Source organism: Spermophilus citellus, assembly GCF_964194105.1.
Source record: "Spermophilus citellus genome assembly, chromosome: 1".
Taxonomy (NCBI): domain Eukaryota; kingdom Metazoa; phylum Chordata; class Mammalia; order Rodentia; family Sciuridae; genus Spermophilus; species Spermophilus citellus.
The window spans coordinates 190,359,979-190,384,214 of NC_138182.1; the positions used below are offsets into that span (position 1 = coordinate 190,359,979).

Sequence of the window (24,236 nt, forward strand, 5' to 3'; positions counted from 1 at the left end):
GGGAAACTGGGTACGGTTGCACACCCCTGTAATCCCAACTCCTTTTGAAGTGAAGGCTTCAAAAGAAGGATCACAGTTCACAGCTGGCATAGACAATTTAGCAAGACTCTATCTTAAAATAAAATCAAAAAGGCAAACTAAAATGGCAGAATGGGGCTGGGGTTGTGGCTCAGCGGTAGAGCGCTTGCTTACTATGCAGACATCCCTGGGTTCGATCCTCAGCAACACATAAAAATGAATAAATAAATAAATAAGCAAGCAAGCAAATAAATAAATAAATAAAATGTAGCAGAATGCACCTAGTACCAAAGGAAGGAAGGAAGGAAGGAAGGAAGGAAGGAAGGAAGGAAGGAAGGAAGGAAGGAAAATAGCTAATGGAGTTAAGGGAGAAAATATGAAATTTCCATTCAAACCTTTCCAACTGGAAATGACTACCAGATTGGCTGTCATCTAACTATAAAGAATTCCAGAATTCCACCTGCTGGGTGTAGTGGTGCACATCTGAAATCCCAGTGGCCCAGGAGGGTAATACAGAAGGATCTCGAGTTCAAAGCCAGCCTCAGCAAAGGTGAGGCATTATGCAACTCAGTGAAACCCTGTCTCTAAATGAAATGCAAAATGGGACTAGGGTTATGGTTTAGTAGTTAAGTGCCCCTGAGTTAAATCCCTGGTACCAAAGGGAAAAAAAAAAAATCACTTGAGCCACATTTTTCTAGGGTTCTAAGTTATCTAATAGTTCAAATAAAAGGATTTCTAATTACTAAAATGCTAACTCCTATTTTCTAAATGTCAAACAGTCAGAAAACTGTCAGAATCTTTTACGGTCAAAGTACATTATATAATTTTATTTTGTCCTAATTTTATAATTTATGAAATAATTTTGCTTGGGTTTTATCAATGTAAGCATACCTCATTAAAAGAATTCTTTAAAAATCTACGTTAAAGGACTTATATAAAATAAGCTTATTAAATTCAAAAGTTGCAAACTTCAATAGGGATAACAGAGCACACAAGTATCAAGTTGGGAAAAAAATTGATTCTATTTTCCTTACAGTCCATAATAAACAGTTATCAACAATGAAAAGTATGTCACTGACTTTTATATGACATAATTCCCAAAACCTGCATTGAGACATCAGTTTTAACTTAATAACTGAAAATACTATAGTCAATCTGAATATAGAAATATATTTGAAATAGTTTGCAAATGATAAAATGTTTACCTTTGCCCTATGTTCAACATTGGCTTTTCGGTCCAGAAGCAAACTCACTACTTCTGCTCGGCCCTGGAAACAGGCCAGGGTGAGAGCTGTGTTCCGATTGGTCTCTATTTGAGCGTTAATGTCTGACCCCATATCAAGCAGCAGTTTCACTGCAGGAACATGTCCATTCATTGCAGCCAACATCAGGGGAGAAATACCTAGTTTACTCCCAGTCCTAAGAGGAAAATGTGCTCAGAAAATTAAAATACGTAGCCTGCGTTTTTAAAAAGCAATAAAGATGAAAATGGTTCAGTAAAAAGACAAGTTTTGAACAACGATGAATAGTTTTAATTATTTAGATCAATTATATGGAATAGGAAAATCCCATAATTTAAAACACAATTCCTACTTAGGGGTTACAAATTTTCCACAACACATAGTAAAGTATTTTTTGGAATGAGACCTCTTTTAAAAGAAGCCATATTACTGAAATAAGCTGGAATTACTTACAAGCACAGTGTAGAAATAATATTTGGCTTTGCATCTTTAGTACTATCTTAATTTAAAATGGTATCTTCCCAGATATTAAGGGAAAGACACTTAACTCCAAAATAATCATGATTGATAAAATGGATGAACAGGTGATACCTTGAATTAATTTCTGCCCCAGCATTAAGAAGAATCTTAATGATATTAACATATCCTCCAGATGCAGCGAGACTCAATGGTGTATAATCAGACACATTCCTATGCTCTTTATTGGCACCACGAGCCAGCAGCAAGTCTACCACCTGCAAAGTAAAATATGAATAGAGAAATTCAGTTTACACTAAGGGCTAAACTTATAATGAAGTAAGCACAAAGAAATAAGACCTACTACATCCTTGTCTAAATATCTGAATTATATTCCATTATGTCCTAAATAGAGAAATGGATTCAATTTCATATCAAGAAATTCAGACCTTTGAAATCCCAATTATACCGAAATAATAAGATGTCACCCTTTCCATTTGTAAGTTATTGAGCGAGCAATGAATGTGCATTTCGTGTGTTTAGATTTGTGGTTCATTTAACCACAACAAATGTAAAAACAAAGAAATTTTATTAGCCTCAAGGGCAAAAAACAGTTTTAGGGTTTAGATCTAGAATGTCCCTGAAGATCATGTGTTGAAGGCGTGTCCCTACTGAAGCAGCGTACAGAGGTGAGGCATTGGGAAACGACTGAATCAAGATGGTTCTGATCTCATGAGTGTATTAATCCATTGATAGCTGACTGAACTACTAGGCAGTAATAGAAATTATAGGGAGGTGGGGCATGGTTGGAGTAAATAGGTCACTGGAGGCGGGCCTCTGGTGACTAGACTATACTTTGTCTGTGGCCCCTTTCCCTCTCCCTTTCTCTCTCTGCTTCCTGGTTGCCATAAGCCAAGAAGCTTTCCTTTGTTACATCCTTGTACCGTGATGATTCTGCCTTGGAAATAGGCGACTACAGACTAAAACCTCTGAAATTATGAACCAAAATAAACTTTTCCCTCTTTTAAGTGTTCTCATCAAGTATTTTGGTCATAACCAGGAAAAGCTGACTAATACAAGCAGATTCCTTAAAAGGGCATTAACTATATGCCCATTTAGCTTAACCAAAGTATCCTACTCCTTGGAAATTATATGGAACGTGTCAAAACACATGCATGTTTTATTCATGTAGCTAAAATACTAATCATATACATGTTGAAAAATATAAGCAAAATGTTTACAAGATGAAAATTAATGTTGACATACCTCCTGACGTCCACCAGAACATGCCAAGGAAAGTGGAGTATCCTTAGTTCTTTCAGATTGTGCTTCTATATCCCCACCTTTATCCAAGAGTATTTCAACAACTCCAACATGCCCTGCTGTAGCTGCTAGGATCAGTGGTGTGAAACCTAAATTAGAAAATACAAAGCTAGCAAATTAGTGGGTTTTTGTTTTATTTTTGTGGTGCCGAGTTTGAACCTAGGGCCTTATGCATGCAAGGCAAGCACTCTACCAACTAAGCTATATCCTCAGCCCAAATTAGTGGGTTTTTATTTATTTTAAATCCACTGTCATCAATTCTCTTATTATTTTAATTTTTTAAAAAAGTGTTAGGGCAGATACTAGTAACCATTTAGAATAAAATGCTCTAAATCCAAATATTTACATGACAAAAACCCACCTGCCAAAAATGCTAAGTCAACTAAAAACTTAAGTTTGTATTCACAATGAACTTTGATCCTTCTGTACAAAACACTTTGGGGAAACATTAAGGAGAAAGGCAAGCACAACCTCCCCACCCCCCTCCCGCAGTATCACTAAGCTACAACCCCAACCCTATTTTTTATCTTGAGACAGAGTAGCCTCAAACTTGTGATACTCCAGACTCAGTTCACTGAGTAGCTTTTATTACAGTTGTGTGCCATTGCTCCAAGTCTTTTTCTCCTCAGTGTTGCTGGGGACAGAATCTAGGGCCTTGAACATGCTAGGTAATAACTCTACTGGTAAGCCACACTACTAAACCTGAAACCACAACTTGCCTACCTTTGCTGATAATTAACTTTTGATTTTTTAAAAGAATTACATGGCTCTGCAGATTAATGAATGCGGATATTGTTTACTCGTCTCATCACAGAGAGATTGTAGGAACTACTTATTGACAGTAAAAAAAGCTACAACCATTTTCTGATATAACCATAATCATATATTATGGGACTGACATTTCCTACCTTTTTTGTCTCTGTGCTCAATTTTAGCATCTCGTGCAATAAGTACAGATACAAGTTCTTCGTGACCACCAGCACAAGCTAGTGTTAATGCTGTGTCATGATTGCTCTCGGTCTAGAAGTAAAAATAAGATGATCAAGTGAAGAGAATATAATATTTCTTTTAACTATTAATATACAATGATAATTTTCCTTTCTAAAGAATATTAGAATGGGCAAAATAAGTTTAAATTAATTAATTTACTTACATGTGCATCAATGTCAACTGAAGGATACACAGGGGGCATAGACTGTGAAACCATATTGCTTGGAGTCTGTGAACAGGGTTCAGGTGTAAGACATTCTGTGGTCTGAGAGGAACCATTCGAACCAGTGGGTACTCTGCTACTCACAGCTGAAAAACAATATTTATATCGCTAAATTCCATTTCAGAGAGTAAAATAATATGTACATAGAAAATCACCAAAAAAAGACAAGAAAAGAAAAGAAAAAACTACAGAAATTTCCATAGCAAAGCTATAATGTAGTAGTTAAATCATAAGCTTTGGACCACTGACTTTCTAAAGTAACTGACCTCAATTTTCCTTATACATACAATAGAGAAAATAATAGTACCTGTGTCTCGAAACGTTGTCGGAAAAATCATTTGAGATAATACAGGTAAAATACTTAACACAGTATCTAAATATTTAGTGCAGAGCCAATAAATAGTAGTTTTTTTACCTTGTCATTAGGGAGAATACAGTTTCAAAAAAATATTCTTTTAAAAAATGAATTTTATATCTTAGTTTTTAAAGGGTAATCAGATAAAAATGCCCTCTGGACAATGCAAAAAAAAAAAAGTGTGCGGGGCAGCGCGTAGAGGAAAAAGAGGAGGGGAATCAATTAGAATATTTTCCACATAAATTGTAGTTTTAAAATATATGTTTTAAAATTCAATATTTACTTTGAAAATTTTCTAAAATAAATCAATGTTTTAAAGTGAAATTATTTGTATTTAAAACATTTTAACAGTGCTTGGCATATGTGAGTGCTCATTAAATGTACTTATTATATATTTTACAAGACTTTAGTATTATTATTGACTTATAAAAAAATAAAAGCATTATTTACTCAAGAAAGAAAAAACTCCCAGAAAAAAACAATCATTAATAACAGAAAAAAGGGTGGGGCTGTAGCTCAGTGGCAGAGTTCTTGCCTAGCATGTGTGAGGCACTGGGTTCCGTTTCTTAGCATCACATAAAATAAAGGCATTCTGTCCATACACAATTACAAAAAAAAAAATTTTTTTAAATAAAAGCTTTGGTAATCACAATAACTTTCTAATTGCCTTCAGACTGAAAGTCAGTCAAAATCACGTAAGAAAAATACAAGCATTTCAAGTGCTGGAGAATGTTCCCTCTCTAAAATTTTTATGACTGGATCCCAATCAAAGAGCTGTTCACAAGTCTGAAATAGTCAGTTATTTACTAGTTTAAATAACTTATCAAAATTTAAGATGTCCAGTTTTTTCTACATGAGCTATCACCCCTCCTCCCCATCAATATATAACACCATCTCAGCAATATAAATTTCAACGTCTGTCAGCACATAAACAACATGATTCAACTATCTAGTTACAAATAAGAATGGCTATTATGTGTGTGTTTCACCTATAAGAATATATACAATGGAGACAAAGCTTTAAAAATTTGTCATTCAATGAATTAAAAGTAGACAATATTCTGTTTACCTATTCAAAATGGCTGTTTGGAAAACAGCTCAAAAAAAAAAAAGAAACAAACAAAAATGCAATAGAGTGATATACTGATATCTAGTATTTTGCTAATAGAATAGACTTTAACAGTGGTTAGTCTTATAATTATTTACATATATCTTAATACAGAACTACTTTTCTATCATTTTTATTCATGTTCTCTTTTTATTAATGAAAAGTAGATATTTTTAAATTTTTAATAGTTGATTATCGAGTGCTATACTGGAATGGGTTGCTATGAAAGTCTTCTTTACAGAGTTAACTTTAAAAAAATATTTTTGTATATTTAACAGCTCTATTACCAAAAATCTGTTGTTACATCAGTTATTTTACATTTTTGTACTACATTAACCTAGAAGCATTTTTCTCCTTATAATAATGACAATCAGAAACATTCATAGAAAGTGACTTATTTTAATGAGATTGATTACAAATGAAAAGTTATAAAAATAAAATAAGAAAATAGCAAGAGATGTAAAAGGTACATGTGGAATAAAGGTTGTATTATGAGAGCATTATACCAGGACTATGACATTTCATTAATTCCCAAATGTTTTCTACCTCTAAACAAAATGCCTCTGAAAATTACTAAGAAAGACCATTAAACAAAGATCAACATATAATTTAAATTAAACTTAAAACTATTCTAAGATGGGATAATAGAAGAACTGAGTGCTCTATTCTAACTTGTGAAATTGAAGAAAAATAGTTTTGTAAGTGGTATGTAAGACAATAAATCATACTATGGAAAAAACTCACAGATACTAGGTATACATAAAATTTATTGTGAGGTTTTAGGAAATTTATTGCTATGATCAGTTGTATGTAATAATAGCTTCCTTAAATAGTTCTATTTAAATAAAAAACCTAAAAATATAACTTTGATGAGAGGAAATTATTAAAGCCATTTTGAGTCCTCTCAATATAAGAGCATTTCCTAATTACCTTTTTATTCTTAAATCTACATTGATTATCACTGAGTTACTTAAAGCAAGATTCTTTAAAATTGAAATATTTTAAGAGCACATAATAAAGTGCCAACAAGGAACTAAAGTCACAAAACTATATTAAAACTTACATGTATATCAAATCTTAATTAAAAAAATAAGAGAAATGATGTTATCTAATGAAATTTAGAAGCCTAAGAAATAGTAATATGCTTAAGATAAATTTAGAACTTTAAGTTGAATCAGATACATGTGTATTAGATATAAGGTTCTTTAACCTAGGTGAACCAAGTTTGAATCTTGGCATTTACTAGCAACTTTATTTTCCTAAGCTTCAGTTTTTCAACAGAAAAACAAAAATAGAAAAAATGATCTATTTTATAGGGTAATTATAAATAGCCAACGATAAAATGTAATATAAAGCATTTAGAACAAAGTATGGTATATAAATGCTCAATAAATGTAAATAAACTGATATTACTTTATTTTTAAACAATCTTCTTTAAATAGGAATTAAATTTTTACTGCTTCTACAGCTGCTCGATGGCCAAAGCTATTTTGAATTTCTTTAAATTGCTTTAAATTTCTAGATGTGTGAACTTTTGAGAAACACTTGCTATATGATATCTGCCCAAATCCCAACATTCACTTTCAGAAGAAAAGGACTTGAGAAACCATGTTCTTAATTAAGAGTTTATATATACTTTGTCAAGAACTACATCAGCTACAAAACATGTAAAATTACCAACTAAAAGCTATATTAGCTAATTAAGTAACAACATTAATGTTATATATAAAACCAACTTTTATCATGAGAAGTATCTTGAGTAGGATAGCAATAAAGAAAAAAAAACATTCCTATGTTTAGAGAGTGCAATTTGAGGCTGGGGATTTTGCTCAGTTATAAAGCATCTGCTTAGCATGTGAGGCCCTGGGTATAATTCTCAGCACCAGATAAATAAATGAGTGAAATTTACTGCTATTATATACAGATATTTTTCTAAAGTAAAACTTTATATGTTATAATTTTCTCCTTATCAAGGATGAGTATAGATTTAATTTAGGTAAAATTAATTAAATCTGTGACCTCTTCTGTCCTACCAAAATACCAATGTATTAACCTTGTCTGATTTCTTTTACCTTCAATTAAAAGAAACTTATATTTGGAAAAAATAATGTTTTCAAATTTTAAGTGAGTCAGGTGAACATCTTGAACAAAGAAAATATAATTATTGCTACATATTCCAAAACTGATAAACCTTCATAAAAATGGAATTTTTATATGAAGATAATTTTGAACTGATTTAAAAGTAAAATTATTGGAATTAAATTTTATTAGCTCATATCAACATGATAATTAAACAGTGTTTTCTAAGGTAGTTTTTTCAAGTTTTGTGTGAATTGTAAAGGACCATATCCATTTAACAAATACTTCAGTGAAATAAACACTTTCCTACAAGAACCATTTATAAATATTACCATAAAGTTAACTCCTACAAGATCCCTTTAGAGTTCTTTCTACATTCTTTATTAAAAAAAAAAAAAGTCTTAACTGTATTGAAATATGGGTTTCAAAACTAGAATTGAGTACTTAATTAGGAACATTATAATGCTAGTTACAGAAGTTTCAAAGGCAACGTCACAATACTATAACCAATGGAAGTTATATACATGCCCAATAAAGATTTTGATTTAAGTAATCTTATTCCACAGTTTTAAAGATTCAGTAAAGATTAGGAAGACTAAAGGCTCACAAGAAAAGAAAGGAAACTGGGATAGCATAATTGGGGTTGGGGGTGGGGAGGAGAATATGACAAGAGGAAACAGACAACAGTAAGGAAAAAAATGTTGCAATCAAGAGACAGAGGACTGGCCTGCCTTTGAATATCACTCCAGCTACATCTTAGTTCTTGGTCTTCATCCACTGTCAACAGCCATTCTGGCTGCATTTCTGAACTGGGCTTTCATGGAGGTGATACATTCACCAGCCATCTTTAGGAAGGTAAATGATTAATTGCACTGTTTTCCCACTGCTGCAAGGACAATGAAAGGGAAAGTAAACTTGTGCACCTCATTTCATATCTAGATGTAATTTTCCACACAACAATAAACAAAAACATATACTTTAAGATTATTAGGACTTTCTTGTATGTGTATGTCTACGTATTTGGTGTGTCTGTTCGCTTTCATCAAGAGTTAATGAAAAACTCCAATCACAAACCATTCAGTGGTGATAAGTTTAATTGTACTTTTATTTCCTCACCACAAATATTATAATATGGAATGCTTAGTTTTCTCCAAACATTCCATTTAACTGAAATAATTGATTAAAAAATTATAAATTTTAAAAAGCAGCGTGATTCTACGTATGATTTCCAAACAAGAAATTCACCAGCAAGAAAATTTAATGTTTAATCTTGTGTTAATACCTCTGAAGTCTGTACAAAGAAATTCTAGTGTGAGAGCTCCTACCCAAGGCACAATATAAGGTAGCTTTGATAACAAATATCTAAAATAAAGGATTTATGGCAACTTTATTTCTTTGCCTTTGAAAGGTGACAAAAAAGAGGAGGGGCAAGCATACTTTATTTGTTAGTGCTGTTGAGCTTAGTTAATTAAATTCATTTCCAAAATATCTCAAGAAATGAGTAATTTTACAAGGTAGCTAAAAAATGGAAAAGTACAAAATCTGTGTTTTTGTAGGGGCGTGCAAAGAAGCTGAGCACACAGATTAAAGAGAAATTATTACAGATATATATCTTAACCCACCTGCTATCAGGTCATCAAGAGTGTCGGTAAGCGTCTGGGCTGGAGTTGCAACCATTAATCCATCTGGTTCTTGAACTAATAGCCCCTGATCATGTCCAGTAATAGCAATCTGAGGCTGTCCTACAATTTGCTGATTACCTGATACTTTCTGAAGTTCAAGAGAATTTGTCCCATTAGAACCTAAGTCACTGGAAAAGTTACACTCTGAAGATGATAAAGGCTGGACTGGGACAAAATCAATTTGTTCTGCCGGTGGTGGAGACTGTTGCTCATCATCAACATCATTATCTTTAAATAAGATTGTGTCAACCTGAGTTAATTCTGAAAAGTGATCCTCTGGGAGACTACCATCTCCTTCCCCTTCTGGGAAGACTCCTCTATGAGAGCACTGCTGGTGTAGAGACACTGTGTCTTTCTGACCTTTGGTTTCCAAGTATTCTTTGGTAAATTGCTGTTGTGTTTTCATCTGCAACTGCCTTTCCACTTTCTGCAGTTCTTTCAGTATTTTCTTCTTCTTCTGGACTTGCTCTTCTCTGTTCTTTTTAAGTTCTTCTATCTTATCTTTGTTCAGAGGTTCACCTTGAATTAACTCCAATGACTTAAGCTGTGCTTTTTCAATAGCACTAATTCTTTGTCCCAGTTCATTCAGCTTGCCTTCAGTCTCCTCTACTATGCACTCCAAAGGCTGGTATGGGTGAAAAGGTGGCAGTAGGTCCTGATCTGCTACCTGCAGGGAACTGGACTTCTGCTTGGATGTACCTAAGCACATGAAAAATGTTTGAAAAAGTGCCATGCTAAAAAAAGAAAAAAGAAAGAAAAAAAAAAAAGAAAAAAGAAATCAGAACCCTCCCTCCCCCACATATGTGGTCCTCCCTCCCGAAACCATTGTAACTAATGCTACACAGGATAAATGTTCAAAGAGTCACACCAGTGTTAGGTGTGAAAGCCTATACTATTTCATCTGTTTCACGCAGCATAAACTGGGATGTTGACACGTCAAAAAAATGTGAATTTTTAAAAATCTACTCTTTAGGATTAGGAGTATTTAGGAAATTAAGACTGGGGCAAGAAGGAAAAGAAAACAAAGAGGAAAGAATCTCAAAATTTACTGACCAGATTGGACTTTTAAAAGAATACCAAATAAAGCAGAATCTAGACAGTATTGAGGATAACAATGTTAATGATAGCTTAAATGCCCACATACAAAAATGATTATTTTTAGCAATAACTGTACAAGTAAAGAAAGGTATCACAAGAAACCAAACCTTATGGATCAAAGCAGGGAAATGTGTTTTTCAAGTTGTCAAAATATTTCTCTTATTAAAATATAATGTGAAATCAATTTTCAAGACATCTTTGTAAAATTCTCCATTAAATGTCTTTAGCACTTCCATACCTGAATACTATATTAAACTTATATATTACAATATCCTGCATTTAATTAAACTCTTCAAGTAAAGTTCATTTACGAGAGAAACAGTGAATGTTCTTAGGAGAAAATCAGACTTCCCAAATAGGATTACTCATTCTATCTTTCCATTTAAAACAATGGAAATAAATATATGCTATTTTAAGGTATTAAATTATACTTATTACTCTCATATATCAAGTCAGCAGAAAAATAACCATCATTATTAACAGTCTTACATCTACATGAAATGGAGGAAATATACTTTTTAATGTATTACTCTGAGGCAAATTCAGGGATTAATCATGCTTAGGAATAAGTAGGACTATTCAACAACAAAAAGGAACATATTACTAATGCATTCTACAACATGGATGAACCTCAAAAACGGTACACTAAGTGAAAGAGGCCAGGCACAAAAAAAAACCTTCACATTGTACAATTCCATTTGCATCAAATATAAAAAGAAAAGGCAAATACATAGAGACATAAAGAAGAGTAGCTGCCTGGTGTTACAGCAATGAGAATGGGGCTCAACCGCCAACAGGTACGAGAGTTTTTGGGGTGACAGAACTATTTTAAAATTAGATGGTGATGGTGATCACACAACTTGGTAAATTTACTAAAAAAATTCATAGCACTATACATTTTAAATGAGTGAATTATGAAATGTAAAATTAAACAACAAGAAAGCTGTTTATAAAAAAGAATTGGGTGCTGGGCACAGTGGTGCATGACTATAATCCTAGTGGCTCAGGAGGCTGAATCAGAATGGCAAATTGAAGGCTGGCTTTGGCAAATGAATGAGACCCTGACTCAAAATAAGAAATAAAAAGGACTGGATATGTAACTTACAGGCAGAACACCCTTAGGTTCAATCACCAGTGCCACAAGAGGGGGAAAAAAACAAAACAAAACAAAACAAAAAAACCCTGGGTTTAAAAAAAACATGCTGGGCATGGTGGACTGCACCTGTAATCCCAGCAGCTTGGGATGTGCCTCTGAGGCAGGAGGACCTGGAATTCAAAGCCAGCCTCAGCAATTTAGCAAGGCCCTAAGCAACTTGGTGAGACCCTGTCTCTTAAAACAAAAACAAACAAACAAAAAAAAACAACCTTGTCTATTCTTTTAGAGTGCAGTTAATGTATGTGAATACCTTAAGTAATTTAAGAATTAAATCAAAGATTCATCTGCTAATGCCAGAATTGGCTCAAACACGCAACATTTATTATTATTGACTGATACAACTTAAGTTTTCCCTATCAGATACTGTATCTACAAAAGTAAGAAAAGCATAGTTCCCATATTACTATAAGCAATTTCAAAGGTCTACTTATCCTTAAAAATAAACTTCAGCAAAGAATATTGTCTATATTCAATTTTTTAATTTCAATCTGAGCAAAGTGGTACAGAAAGATTTTACTCTTTCAAAGTAAAAGCCATTAGATTTGAGAGGCAATTTTATTGCTATTTCCATAAGACCTAATTGGAGCCCATATTTTCATGTAAGTGTTTAATGATAATCAATAGCTAAGAAAATGGAGCAAACAGCTATATAAATCCACTAACACAGAAAGGAAATTTTCCATTTTGTAATAAATGCCATAATAGCAGAATAAATTTAGAAGTTCTATAAAGAAAATACATATATGTTTGGTACCAGGAATTGAACCTAGGGGTGCTTAACTACCAAGTCCCATCCCCAACCCTTTTATTTTTTGTTTTGAAGCAGGGTTTCATTAAGTTGCTTAGGGCCTAGGTTGCTGAGGTTGGCCTCAAACTTGTGATCGTCTTATCTCAGCCTCCAAGTTGCTGGGATTATAGGCATGCACTACTACCCCCAGCTAAGAATGAATTCTCTTTTAAATATTCTTTAATTTCAAAGTAACCCTGTATAGCTACTATGTAATTTGTATTCAGAGTTAACATTAACCAGAATGATAATTATATTTATGACAACATTGGACATTTACACAGATTTAAAATCTCTATAAATAGTAAGGTGATTAAAAATAAGACTAGAATTTTGAGGACAGCAATAAACATGAATAACACTATTTTATTAATGAACATATGCAAGAAGCCTGGAGCACAGATTACTAAGAGTAACTTATTTAACTGAACAGAAAGACTACAAGCTCAGAATATATGTAGCATAAAAAAATTTAGGATAGTCAAAGCAATGCACAAAAAGCAATTTCCAAAATGGTCAATGGATGAGTGTTCATAACTAATTATTAGTAGAATTTTCTAAAATACAGACTACAACATCAAGATGAAATCAGGTTGATAAAAAATAGATAATGTTCTCTAATCACTTCTAGAAGCTAAATCAACACCAAATATTGGGTATAGACTGTAACAAGGGTTCCTTTAATAACAAAAATTTTAAATAGGTTGTAGGTAATATTATAGAGCATCAGAAAATGAGTTTCATCTCCTTCAAACATCTTCTACTATTAGATACAAACAAATAAATCTATTCACTGATATCACAGAGTATACCAGAAAGTACAATTTAGAAATATAGGTTAAGTCACTATCTCATCTTTTTTGATTTGGTTTCTATTCTACTTCTTTTGCCTCCCACTTTTTCTATGATAACAAAACTAGAAAAAGTTTGCAGCAGAAATCATGATATAGAGACAGTTTAAACATGGCCTTTATTTTTTTATGGATACACAGGGAATGAAGTGGACATACCCTTGTTAAATATTTAGTTTACTACTGAACTTAATTCTATCATTTTAAAATCTAAAATAATTAGTACACTGTGCAACAGAAAAATAATGCATTGTCTATAGATGCATGTGGACTTGGTTTCATTATTTCCTTACTTGGTTTTGTCTCATCAATGCTATCTGCAGTTCCCTTGCTTTCTAATATCACATAGCACCCTAATAGAATGATTTTAAAACAACATTCCTGACTGGATCTTCCACATAAAATAGGGTTGAAGAAGAAGAATTAAAAATGACACCAATCCATCAAATGCAGAATATATATTATCTAAGGGAATTTATGCTTTGATAAATAAACGTATGTGTGTCCTTTCCTTTTTGAGACAGGGGTCTCATTGTGTTATCGAGGCTGCTCAAAATCATGTGCTCAAGCAATCCTCCTGCCTCAGCCTCCAGAATAGCTGGGATTACAGGCATGCACTACCATACCTGGTATAATCCTGGGTTTCAATATAAAGTATTTCTTATTTTGTTCATGGTCAAAAATTAAAGTCACTGGCCTAGAAGTCTCATTTTTCTTTATGTGCTAATATTTGTCTCAAAATTTCCCAAATAGAGTATGTCATACATTTTTAACATAGAAATCTCTTCAACCAAGAGTGTCCAAATATAGACCAACTGTTTTACATGATAACAGATTTATTCAACCTTTCTCCTTTTATTAAAAGCAGTTATAGATAAAAAGGCATTATTAATCTGGGGCATACGTAAATTCACATAAACATGAATACATAATGAAAATTGACTAGAAAAGTAGTAAAATTTACAAAGGAACATTCAACTTTATTCACTGCACATATAATTTTCAATATACTTTTAATGACTTGATATAATAATGCAAGAACTTCAAGTTTCCTACTCCAGGAAACAACTTTGGGATATGAAGTAGCATGTTAATTTAAATCTTACTTTACACTTAAACTTTTAATCTCTTTTCCACCATTCTGTAATACTAATTCTTGATTATTTCTTTATAAACACCCTCTTTAATCACATATGTCTCCTTTAAAATTCTTAATAATTTTCTTTTGCCTTCAGCATAACTTTAGCCCAGCATTCACTAATTTACTAAACAAATATGTATATACCTAGCACAAGCAAGGGATGGTAGACCATACAAAGATAAGCAACATAAACCCTGCCCTTTAGGAGCTTACAGTCTAAGAGGGGAGAAAATATCCCAAATAAATTCTGACAAGATTCATAAAGGGACAGTACAAGGATTACCATTACAATATTATATGTGGTGGTGAGGAATTACAGGCAATCTGGTACCTATCACTGGGAAAAAGAACAGGTAAGATGGAGGATATACAGGGTGAAGAAGCACAATGCTATAGGTATAAATAATCTAGAGGAAGACACTTGGATAGAACTTTAAAAAAAAATGTTAAGTGAAAAAAGTAAAACACAAAATGGGATCTACAGCACAATATGATTTATGTAAATAAAAAATACAAAGTAATAAATACTTCCTAAGAACAAAGAATAATGCACATCAAACACATTAGAATGATTGCCTAAGGGGAAATAGAGGACAGGGAAATACGCCAAGAAATAAGAATCAATAAAATAAGAAAAAAGCCATAATGACAAAACACTAGGAATTAATTATGATTAACTTAACCTGCTACACTTGAGGTCCAAAGGGGAAAAAGAGTGAGCAGGTGTGACCAGAGCCAAAAAGAAGATCTAGTAAAGTATTACAGAAGTTCAGAGAAAATAAATTACTTCCCAAGAGGGTTTGATGTACACAGGAAAGATATGTATGTTTGTTTGGGTGGTACTGGCAATTGAATGCAGGGCCTCACACATTCTAGGCAAGTGCTCTAACAATGAGCTACATCCCCAAACCCAACATCATTTTAAATGCTTTCAGCAGATTAGTTCTATGTCATATACAATTTGCAGAAGATCAAAAATGAGTCTTCTCTTTTAGAATTTCTGTAGGACCAATTGAAACAAGTAAGTTAGATGCAAATGCCTGCAAATCAACAAATTTATTTACAAAATTGATTTTGGAAAGGCAAAACTTTTACATTACTTATATATCCTTTCCTACCTGAATTATTTATATCTACAATTAACAGCTAAAGAATGCTATAAAACTAAGCATGTCACACTCACTTAATTTCATATTTTGTTCATAGATATGATTCTGAGGCATCTCTGTTAGATACCATCTATAATCTTGAATCCTTGAAAACCAACAACAGACAAATATGATCAAGATGGATACAGCCAGAAATGGATTTAAAAATAATAACAAATAAAGAATTGATCAAGCAGTAGATTTAAATCTGCAAACCTAAAAAAAAAAAAAAAGATGGATACAGCCAGGACAACATGGTATGCACAAGGCATGAAAGAAAAGAACATCTGGGCAAGATTTAAGGGTGTGTATATATTTTAAAATGACAGGAATATGTATTAAAAATTATTAAAAAACAGAGGAGTAAAAGAACTTAAGATGATTGCTAGAAGAGGAAAGTAAAAGATTTACTAGAGAATAAGAACTTTATATCCATTCCAAATAATATATACTACACAGAAATAATATACTGACTTAGCAGAAACAAAAACAAAAGGGTTAAACAGCAATTTCATTGCTCAGAGGACTTTTTTTTTTGAAACATGGAGACTTTAAGAATAAAAAGTAGGTTTAAGGAGAAAAGAGTTGATAATATCTTTGTTTTTTGTCTTTTTAAAAAATATTTTTAAGATTGAGATGGACCTTTACTTTATTTATTGATTTATTTAGATGTGGTGCTGATGCTGAGAATTGAACCCAGTTCCTCACACATGCTAGGCAAGCACTCTACCACTGAGTCACAACCCCAGACCTGTTTTTTTTTTTTTTTTTTTTTTTTGAAACTGGGGAATCAAACTCAGGGCTTTGTGAATGCAAGGCAAATGCTTTGCTGCTGAGCTACATCCCAGCCCAATACCTTTGTTTAAAATAGACTTTTCTGTCCATCCTGACAATTCAGTATGTGCTTTTACATTATCAATTGAATCTTTCTCTAATTCATAGTATCATATTCTGTGATGTGCATGATTTATACTAACATGACATCTCAATACAATGTGTTATCATAGTTTGATGCTACATAAATAACTGTTAAGTTGCTAACAGAAATGTTCAAAGGTTCAGATATGAATGTTAATTTTTTCCTTCTCTAATCAGTAAAACGAAAGATTCCTTAGTAGGTTAGTTCATTTTTACACTATTCCATAAGTACTAAAATATCAAAGTGAAGAAATTAAGTAGATACTTAGTATAAGATAGCTCAGCAAGCAAAAGACATGAAAACTCACTTGATTATCAAAAGTCACCACTCAAACATTGTACTTACATATTAAATCTATGTTTAAAATGTTTTATGTCCTCTCTGCATTAGTTTATTTCTTGGTTCTGTCTAGTTTATTTCTTGATTGTTTTATGGATCTTTGTTAAATTTTTTTAATGACTTCTTATTTAATACTGACTTTCCCAAGCCAAAGTTACTACATTCCTCTATTCAGTTTGGACAAACAAAAGTTAAAAAACAAAACAGGCAATTAGCTTTAAATATTTTAGTAAAGGCTGTCAGCTGGTTATGATGTTTCAGATTCCTTAACAAACACATGATTAATTTACTTTTTAATTGGTAAGATTAAAAATAACAGAAAAAGCTAGGTGCAGTTATTTGTACCTAGCATTCGGGAGGCTGAGGAATAAACCCAGGAGTTAAAAAAAAAAAAAAAAAAAAAGAAGAAGAAGAAGAAGAAGTAAGGAAAGCTTTGAATAGCTAATATCCTACTATACAGAGGAAAACAGCTAGATTAGTTTAAGTCAAAGAGACTACAGATATTTCATCTCTGAAATTAAGAGTTTTAAAATTAAGTAATCCTTTGTGAAGGCCCTCAACACTTTAAATTATTGAACTGGCATGATTTGGGAAAAAACCTTCTGCTTGCTGCTATAATAATTTTTCCAAATATATATATTTAGACATTTCATTGTGATTTCAATAGCTAGAATTTGATTGTCATATACTAAATGAACAATATTCATAAATTTTTTATGTTAAGGTTTTTTTGGGTGATGGGCAGTACTGGGAAATCAAACTCAGGGCCTTGCACATGCTAGGCAACAACTCTACAACTAAGCTACATCCCCAGCCTAAAGTAAATTTTTAAATTCTACAAATTACCTATTTTCCTTTATTTCAGAGAATTCAGAAATTAGAACGATACATATTATTAGTAGAGTTAAGGCACTTTGTATTTACAAATGAAAGAAAAATATCAGAGCTCATAAAACTTGAGTCCTTTACATGGTCTACACTCTTTCTTAGTTATTTGAATCTCATTTATATACATTTTGATAGTTATTTGTTCAGGTTCACATACTGACCCACTATATATTCCAGCATTACATACCTAAAACTGAATGTAATTCTTAAACTTCTTACTTATTAGTTGCTACAAAGATTTAACCAGACAGCAAACACATATTTATTCTTAGTATAATAAGAATATATATATATATGTGTATATATATATAATATTGTTTAGCTAAAAATTAAGTGGAACTAGAATAACTAATACATTTTTCTACCTAACATAATCAAAAACTTAGTTTGTTTCCTAAGTATTTTCATCTATGCCAGCTAAAAATTACATCTAGTAGCATGTTAACAGGAAAATATTCATTTTTTTCCTAGCATTTATGTCTTTTCTATTTTCAACAGTATGTAAGAGAATTATTTGCATTTGTCAGAATTATCTACCTCAAATTAACCACAGATACATAGTAACTATGTACCATTAAACATACAGTTTTAGATTTATTAATTAGATGATACACCAATTTTAAAGCAAATAATTCAAAAACTAACCTTTTTGTACTCCTAAAAGGGCAGGAGAGTTCTCTTGAGAAGTTCTGTCAGGTTCCTGGGGAGGTACAACCATGGCAAGTGTATGCATTGGTACACGAGGAACCTAAAAAGTCAACTCAGAAAAAAATCATCTCAGATCAAAAAATGAAACAAAGGCCCATAAATAAAACAGAGATATTGTTTTAGATTTTTTTTCATATACCACAAATTCACTTTATTTCTTAAAACTTAAGAAATAAAAAACATCTACACCAAGAAATAATTTTTGAAAATATTAAATGGAAAATCTGCAAAGAGTATATAATTTAAGCTAAATGAAATTAATGTTAGTCTTTTGCTGAATAAAGGATCCTGTTAGTCCCATTTAGAGCCAGGAATACAAGTTACATACTATTCACTGAGCAGTTTACCCTTATTCAAATTTTATATGACTCAAAAGAGAAAATGAAAATTTGGGCTGGGGATGTGGCTCAAGCGGTAGCATGCTCGCCTGGCATGCATGCAGCCCGGTTTGATCCTCAGCACCACATACAAACAAAGATGTTGTGTCTGCTGATAACTAAAAAATAAATATTAAAATTCTCTCTCTCTCTTAAAAAAAAAAAGAGAGAAAACAAAAATTCAACATATTTACTGAATTGGGGGTATGCTAACAGTTATCAGGATAACTTTGTAGAAAATAATTAAGGCTTTCACTAAGCTTGGTAAGCTTAGTATACTCTATATTTTTTCCATAAATTAAGTAGCTTCAACATTTATTTTAATGATTTTTGGTGCATATATAATAGTTATCTATACTTTCCTATTGACAAAAATGACTATCTTAATAATACCGTCTTGAGAGGTGTTAAGTGAAAAGCTTTTCCATGGTTCAAGATTATACTCAATATATTCATTACAACAAACAAAAAGGGCTAGAGATACAGCTCAGTGGTACAACGCTTGCCAAACATATGCAAAGCCCGAGTTCAATCCCCAGTAACACTCAAAACAACACAAATAACCTAGTTGTGGTAAAATAAAAATACAGAATACTTGTGTTTGAATCTATGTCATTTTTAAAAACCACTATTTTCAGTAAATAAGACAAAAGAATTTCCATGTATTTTGGAAGAAAATATGACTTTGATAAAACTAATTTTTAAACAAAAGTTAATAACTTTAAACAATACTTTTATTAACAAATAAAGTCCATTTTACTTTACCTGAGATTGATCTTGAGAAGGTGGGTTAAGATGAGACATATCTGTAGTAGGAACTGACAGAACATTATTTGGGTAATCCAATAGATAAGAAACAACATTAGTATGGCCACCCTTTGCTGCTTCAATAAGCATTGTTGAGCCATCCTAAGAAAAAATTGATATCATAATTAATTCTTTGTAAATTTATTCTTATAATCTGATAGATACAACTCATACAAAATTGAATCTCATTTAAACAGTAATAAATATTTAGCATTAAGAGACCAACCATATTTTTATAATAATTTTATTATTTATTTATTTATTTTTAAGTAGAATACCTTGAGTCGATGAGTAGGGTCAGCCCCATGAGCCAAAAGTAGCTCAACAACTGCCAGGTGGCCGCCTGCACATGCCAGTGACACTACTGTATGATCATTATTGGCTGTAGCCCTATTCACATTGGCACCTTCAAAGAAAACAGCAATCTTAGCAAAGATTGAAATCAAACCAGTTCAGACAATATCATTTTAAAGATCTTTTTGAAGTCGAACACAGATACAAAAAATTATGCAAATTGTAAGTGTATAGAGTGAAAACTTTTCACAAAGTGAACACACCTGTGTAACCAACACCCAGATCAAGAAACAGAACATTATCCACATACCAGAAGCCCCATCTTGTGCCCCTTTCAGTCATTACCCACCACCCCCAAAAGTAACTACTACCCTGACTTCCAAACTGGTTTTAGTTTTTCAATTTTATATGAATGAAATCATACAATATATTCTTTTGTGTCTGGCTTCTTTCGCTCAATATTGCATTTGTGAGATTCATCCATATTGTTGCGAGGAGTTGTAGTTCGTTCATTCAATATCACTTTTAAAATGGAAAATCTAGGGGCTGGGGATGTGGCTCAAGCGGTAGCATGCTCGCCTGGCATGCGTGCGGCCCAGGTTCGATCCTCAGCACCACATACATACAAAGATGTTGTGTCCGCCGAAAACTAAAAAATAAATTTAAAAAATTCTCTCTCTCTAAAAAAATTTTTTTAAAAATGGAAAATATAGAAGACTAAGATTAATAAATATATGTAGGTTATATAAGCATCAAATAATACCACTGTATGTAAATCTCAAATTGTTTCAAAGACAGTTTTGATCTACTTCTAGAAAGTGGCAATATACCCAGGTTTCAAAGTAGAGAAAATAAATTTTGTAAACAATATTTTAAGAGAAATAATTTTAATATTGTGTATTTAAAAGCCAGAATGACTGAGATATGGAAAGAGAACAGAAGATTATTCAAATATTTTACTTAAAAGACTCCTTAGTGGGCTGGGGATATAGCTCAGTTGGTAGAGTGTTTGCTTCACATGCAAGCCATGGGTTCAATCCCCAGCCCCACAAAACAAAACAAAACAAAAATAAATAAACCAAAAACTCCTTAGTAAGCTGTTCAATACCTTTTTACAATATGATCTGAAAAAAAGTTTAAATGCAAAATCTTTTCTTAGCCTCTCTTTTGATGAATTGTTTTTGAACCCTGGAAATAGGACCTAGTTCAACCACTTTTTATAATCCCAAAAGGTCTCATCAGCTAGAATGGTAAAACTACAGAAATATTCATTCTTCTTCTTTTAAATTCCAGAAACTTACATAGGAGGAAAATAGGTCAGTATGTAAAACTAATGTTTTAATTTATTTAGTTAGTTTTCAGAAAATATTCAACTGAATACAACTCCAAATTGCAAAAAAGTATTTGGGGAAAGACACAGCAATGAATATCCTTACATTAGCAATGTGAAATTTTTTAAAAGTTGTTAACAATAAATTTAGATGGTGGTATTGTTCAGCAGCTTTTATAGATTACAAATGCTATAATATAATCCATGTGTTCTTATTCCTGACAAGCAGAGTTGTTGGATATGATCAGATGTCCTCTTTAGTAAAGAAGCATAAGAGAACTCTAAAAGTTAGTCATCTATTTATTTCTTCTATGTGGCTGAGGTGAATAGTTTTTCCAGATAATGTCTTAGAACACAATGGGAAAATATGCCTTTTTTGGCAACAAAAATGTTATATGAAGAAAATAAACCTGGTTTTATTCAATTAAATAGCTGGATGTGGTGGTACATGCCTATAATCCCAGTGGCTCAGGAGGCTGAAATAGGAGGATCGTGAGTTCAAAGCCAGCCTCAGCAAAAGCAAGGCACTAAGCAACTCAGTGAGACCCTTTCTCCAAATCAAATACAAAGTAGGCCTGGGATGTGGCTCAGTTGTTGAGTGTCCCCGAGTTCAATTTCTGGTACCCACCCTCCAAAAAAAAAAAACAAACAACAATTAAAAAATAAAAGGTAAGTTTAAAATGAGACTAATACTGCATTTTTAATGTCAAAAATATAGAATTCTATTAAAACACAGATAAAAAATTTTTATTTTAATTACACGACACCACTTGTATTTTAGCATTCTCTTCTAGGAACTTTTATCAGATATCATAGTACCTTTGATACTATAAGAATTAGACTGAACCAAACAAAATTTCTGACATCAGCAATTTTATTTAGAAAATGATAAATTTAGTATGGTTCAACCTAACACAGGGTTTGGCACCATTTCAGTATTTTAGAAGCAGTCTTGAACTAGTTATTCATCCATCAGTTGAACAACTTTTCCTAATTTATTATATCTACAAATAACAAGAATTTCTAGATTATTAAAATAAAAAATAGCTGAGTATGAGGACATGTTCCTATAGCCTTAGCTAGTCAGAGACTGAGGAAGAAGACTTGCTTAAGCTTAAGAGTTTAAGCCTAGCCTAGCCTAGGCAACACAGCAAAACCTCATCAAAAAATAATTAGGAAGGACACTTACAGTTTCTGTTAATACAACTCTATCACACACACACACACACACACAAAAAAAAAAAAACCATAGCAGACTTTCTCTCTATTCTCCAACTCCATCTCTAGCATAACTGTCTTGTTATTAAATGGCGAACATCTACATAAGTAGAGACAGGCGTTTATATTTGTTTTTCCAATTTGGGGAAGCAATCATAAACCATATGGCTGATGAAAATTTTAAAATTCAAAAACTGCCAATAAACACCTCACAAACTCTATGCTTACTAAATAAAATATACCAACAAAAGACTAGAGTACAATATTTGTACTACAAGTAAAGTAGCCTTAACATAAATTGCAAATGCTTACGACTTTTCTTTTCAGAAATTAGTTTCTTGGAAAGAATCAATTGCACTTTCTTTACCTTTGCTTATGAGAAACTGCACAGTGCACAAATGACCAGCTCTTGCAGCTTTCATCAAAGGTGTTCTTCCACCTTCAGATTCATGCTCCTGTTCAACAGAAAAAGAATCTATCAGTCAGTGACTACTGATTAAACACCTACTTTAAGCACTTAGTATTAATGATATGAGAAATAATGAGGATTTAATACTTACTCCATGTAGCCACTTATACTACCTACCTCAATTTTTCCAATATAGAGGATTAACTTCAGTCCACATGAGATGGTGTAACTTTTATGGGCAAGTTCAGTTTTGCATATCAAACAATAATCACTAAAGATAATATTAATGTTCAATTTGGTCCCCAAGAGAAATAACTGCCTTTTTCTAATTCTAAGGTTAAGAAGATATTTTTCTAACAATTCATCTGAACTATGAAAAAGAAACCTTAGTCCTATAAGGTGTTTAGAAGGGTTATAATCTTTTTTCAAGAGCTACTAAGAGCTCTATCAAAATATGGTAACAAATCCCTAAATTAAAACGTTATAGTATGTTAGAAGTAAAGGGAAATAGGAAAAGAAAAACATACCAAAGGGCAGATTTTTTTTAATGGAGTAGAATTTAATTATTTAAATAGTCAAAGACAAAAGATGCAGTTTTATAACATCAGAGAGATCATTATTCTTCCAAGGAAGTTTGCCAGCAAGGAGACCTCATATTACATGGCATTAAAAGAAGCTTGGCTGTATGATGACCAGTACTGTATGCTAAGAGAATTGTAAACCTTTACTTATTATATTCACCTAAATGTTGAAATGTAGTTGAAACTTTTGCTTCCATGAAAAGTTTTTTCACCTACCTCCTTTTCATTATGTATGCAAACATGAAATTTTGTTCTGGCTCTGTTTTGTTACTAAGAAAAACCTGAAAAAGTGATTCCATAAGGCTTTGTTCAGCTCTGTTCTTCTAAATTAACTCCTAAAACCCTTTAGTTACCAAATATAGGCGATCTGCCAATAGAAAAGAATTTAGTATATTTGTAAAACTATATCTGAATAATTCAGGCAAACTAATAAGAAAAAAGAATAGATCATCAACCCAATGGAAAGTTAAAATTGAAGTATAGTGACTAAAATTCCATTCTAAGAGAGGTGGAGTTTTGCTTTTTGCTTTCTTAATCTTGATTGTGCTGAATCACTCAACTTATAAAAATTAGTTTATGCTTTGACTTTTTAATTTTTAAACATGTTGATTAGACAAAAACCTCTAGTAACCCTAAGTTACTAAACAATGGGTAACTATAGAAATACCTAAACAATTTGGCTTTAGAATGGATTTTGAACTTACATGCGA

At 32.2% G+C, this 24,236-nt stretch overlaps 1 protein-coding gene across 4 annotated transcripts in view; it reads right to left on the reverse strand.

Moving 5' to 3' along the window:
• ANKHD1 (ankyrin repeat and KH domain containing 1) overlaps nt 1–24,236 on the reverse strand; it is a gene marked incomplete at its 3' end in the record, with an annotated part of 131,361 nt that overhangs the window by 23,959 nt on the left and 83,166 nt on the right. For all 4 annotated transcript variants that reach the window (XM_081282385.1, XM_081282387.1, XM_081282388.1 and 1 more), the window contains 10 exons: nt 22,904–22,991; nt 19,973–20,100; nt 19,653–19,796; nt 18,448–18,550; nt 9,416–10,174; nt 4,192–4,337; nt 3,947–4,058; nt 2,982–3,127; nt 1,851–1,993; nt 1,224–1,437 (listed from right to left, as the gene is read on the reverse strand). In XM_081282385.1, the coding sequence (XP_081138511.1) occupies nt 1,224–1,437; nt 1,851–1,993; nt 2,982–3,127; nt 3,947–4,058; nt 4,192–4,337; nt 9,416–10,174; nt 18,448–18,550; nt 19,653–19,796; nt 19,973–20,100; nt 22,904–22,991 (1,983 nt within the window). The remainder of the gene's footprint in view (nt 1–1,223; nt 1,438–1,850; nt 1,994–2,981; nt 3,128–3,946; nt 4,059–4,191; nt 4,338–9,415; nt 10,175–18,447; nt 18,551–19,652; nt 19,797–19,972; nt 20,101–22,903; nt 22,992–24,236) is intronic.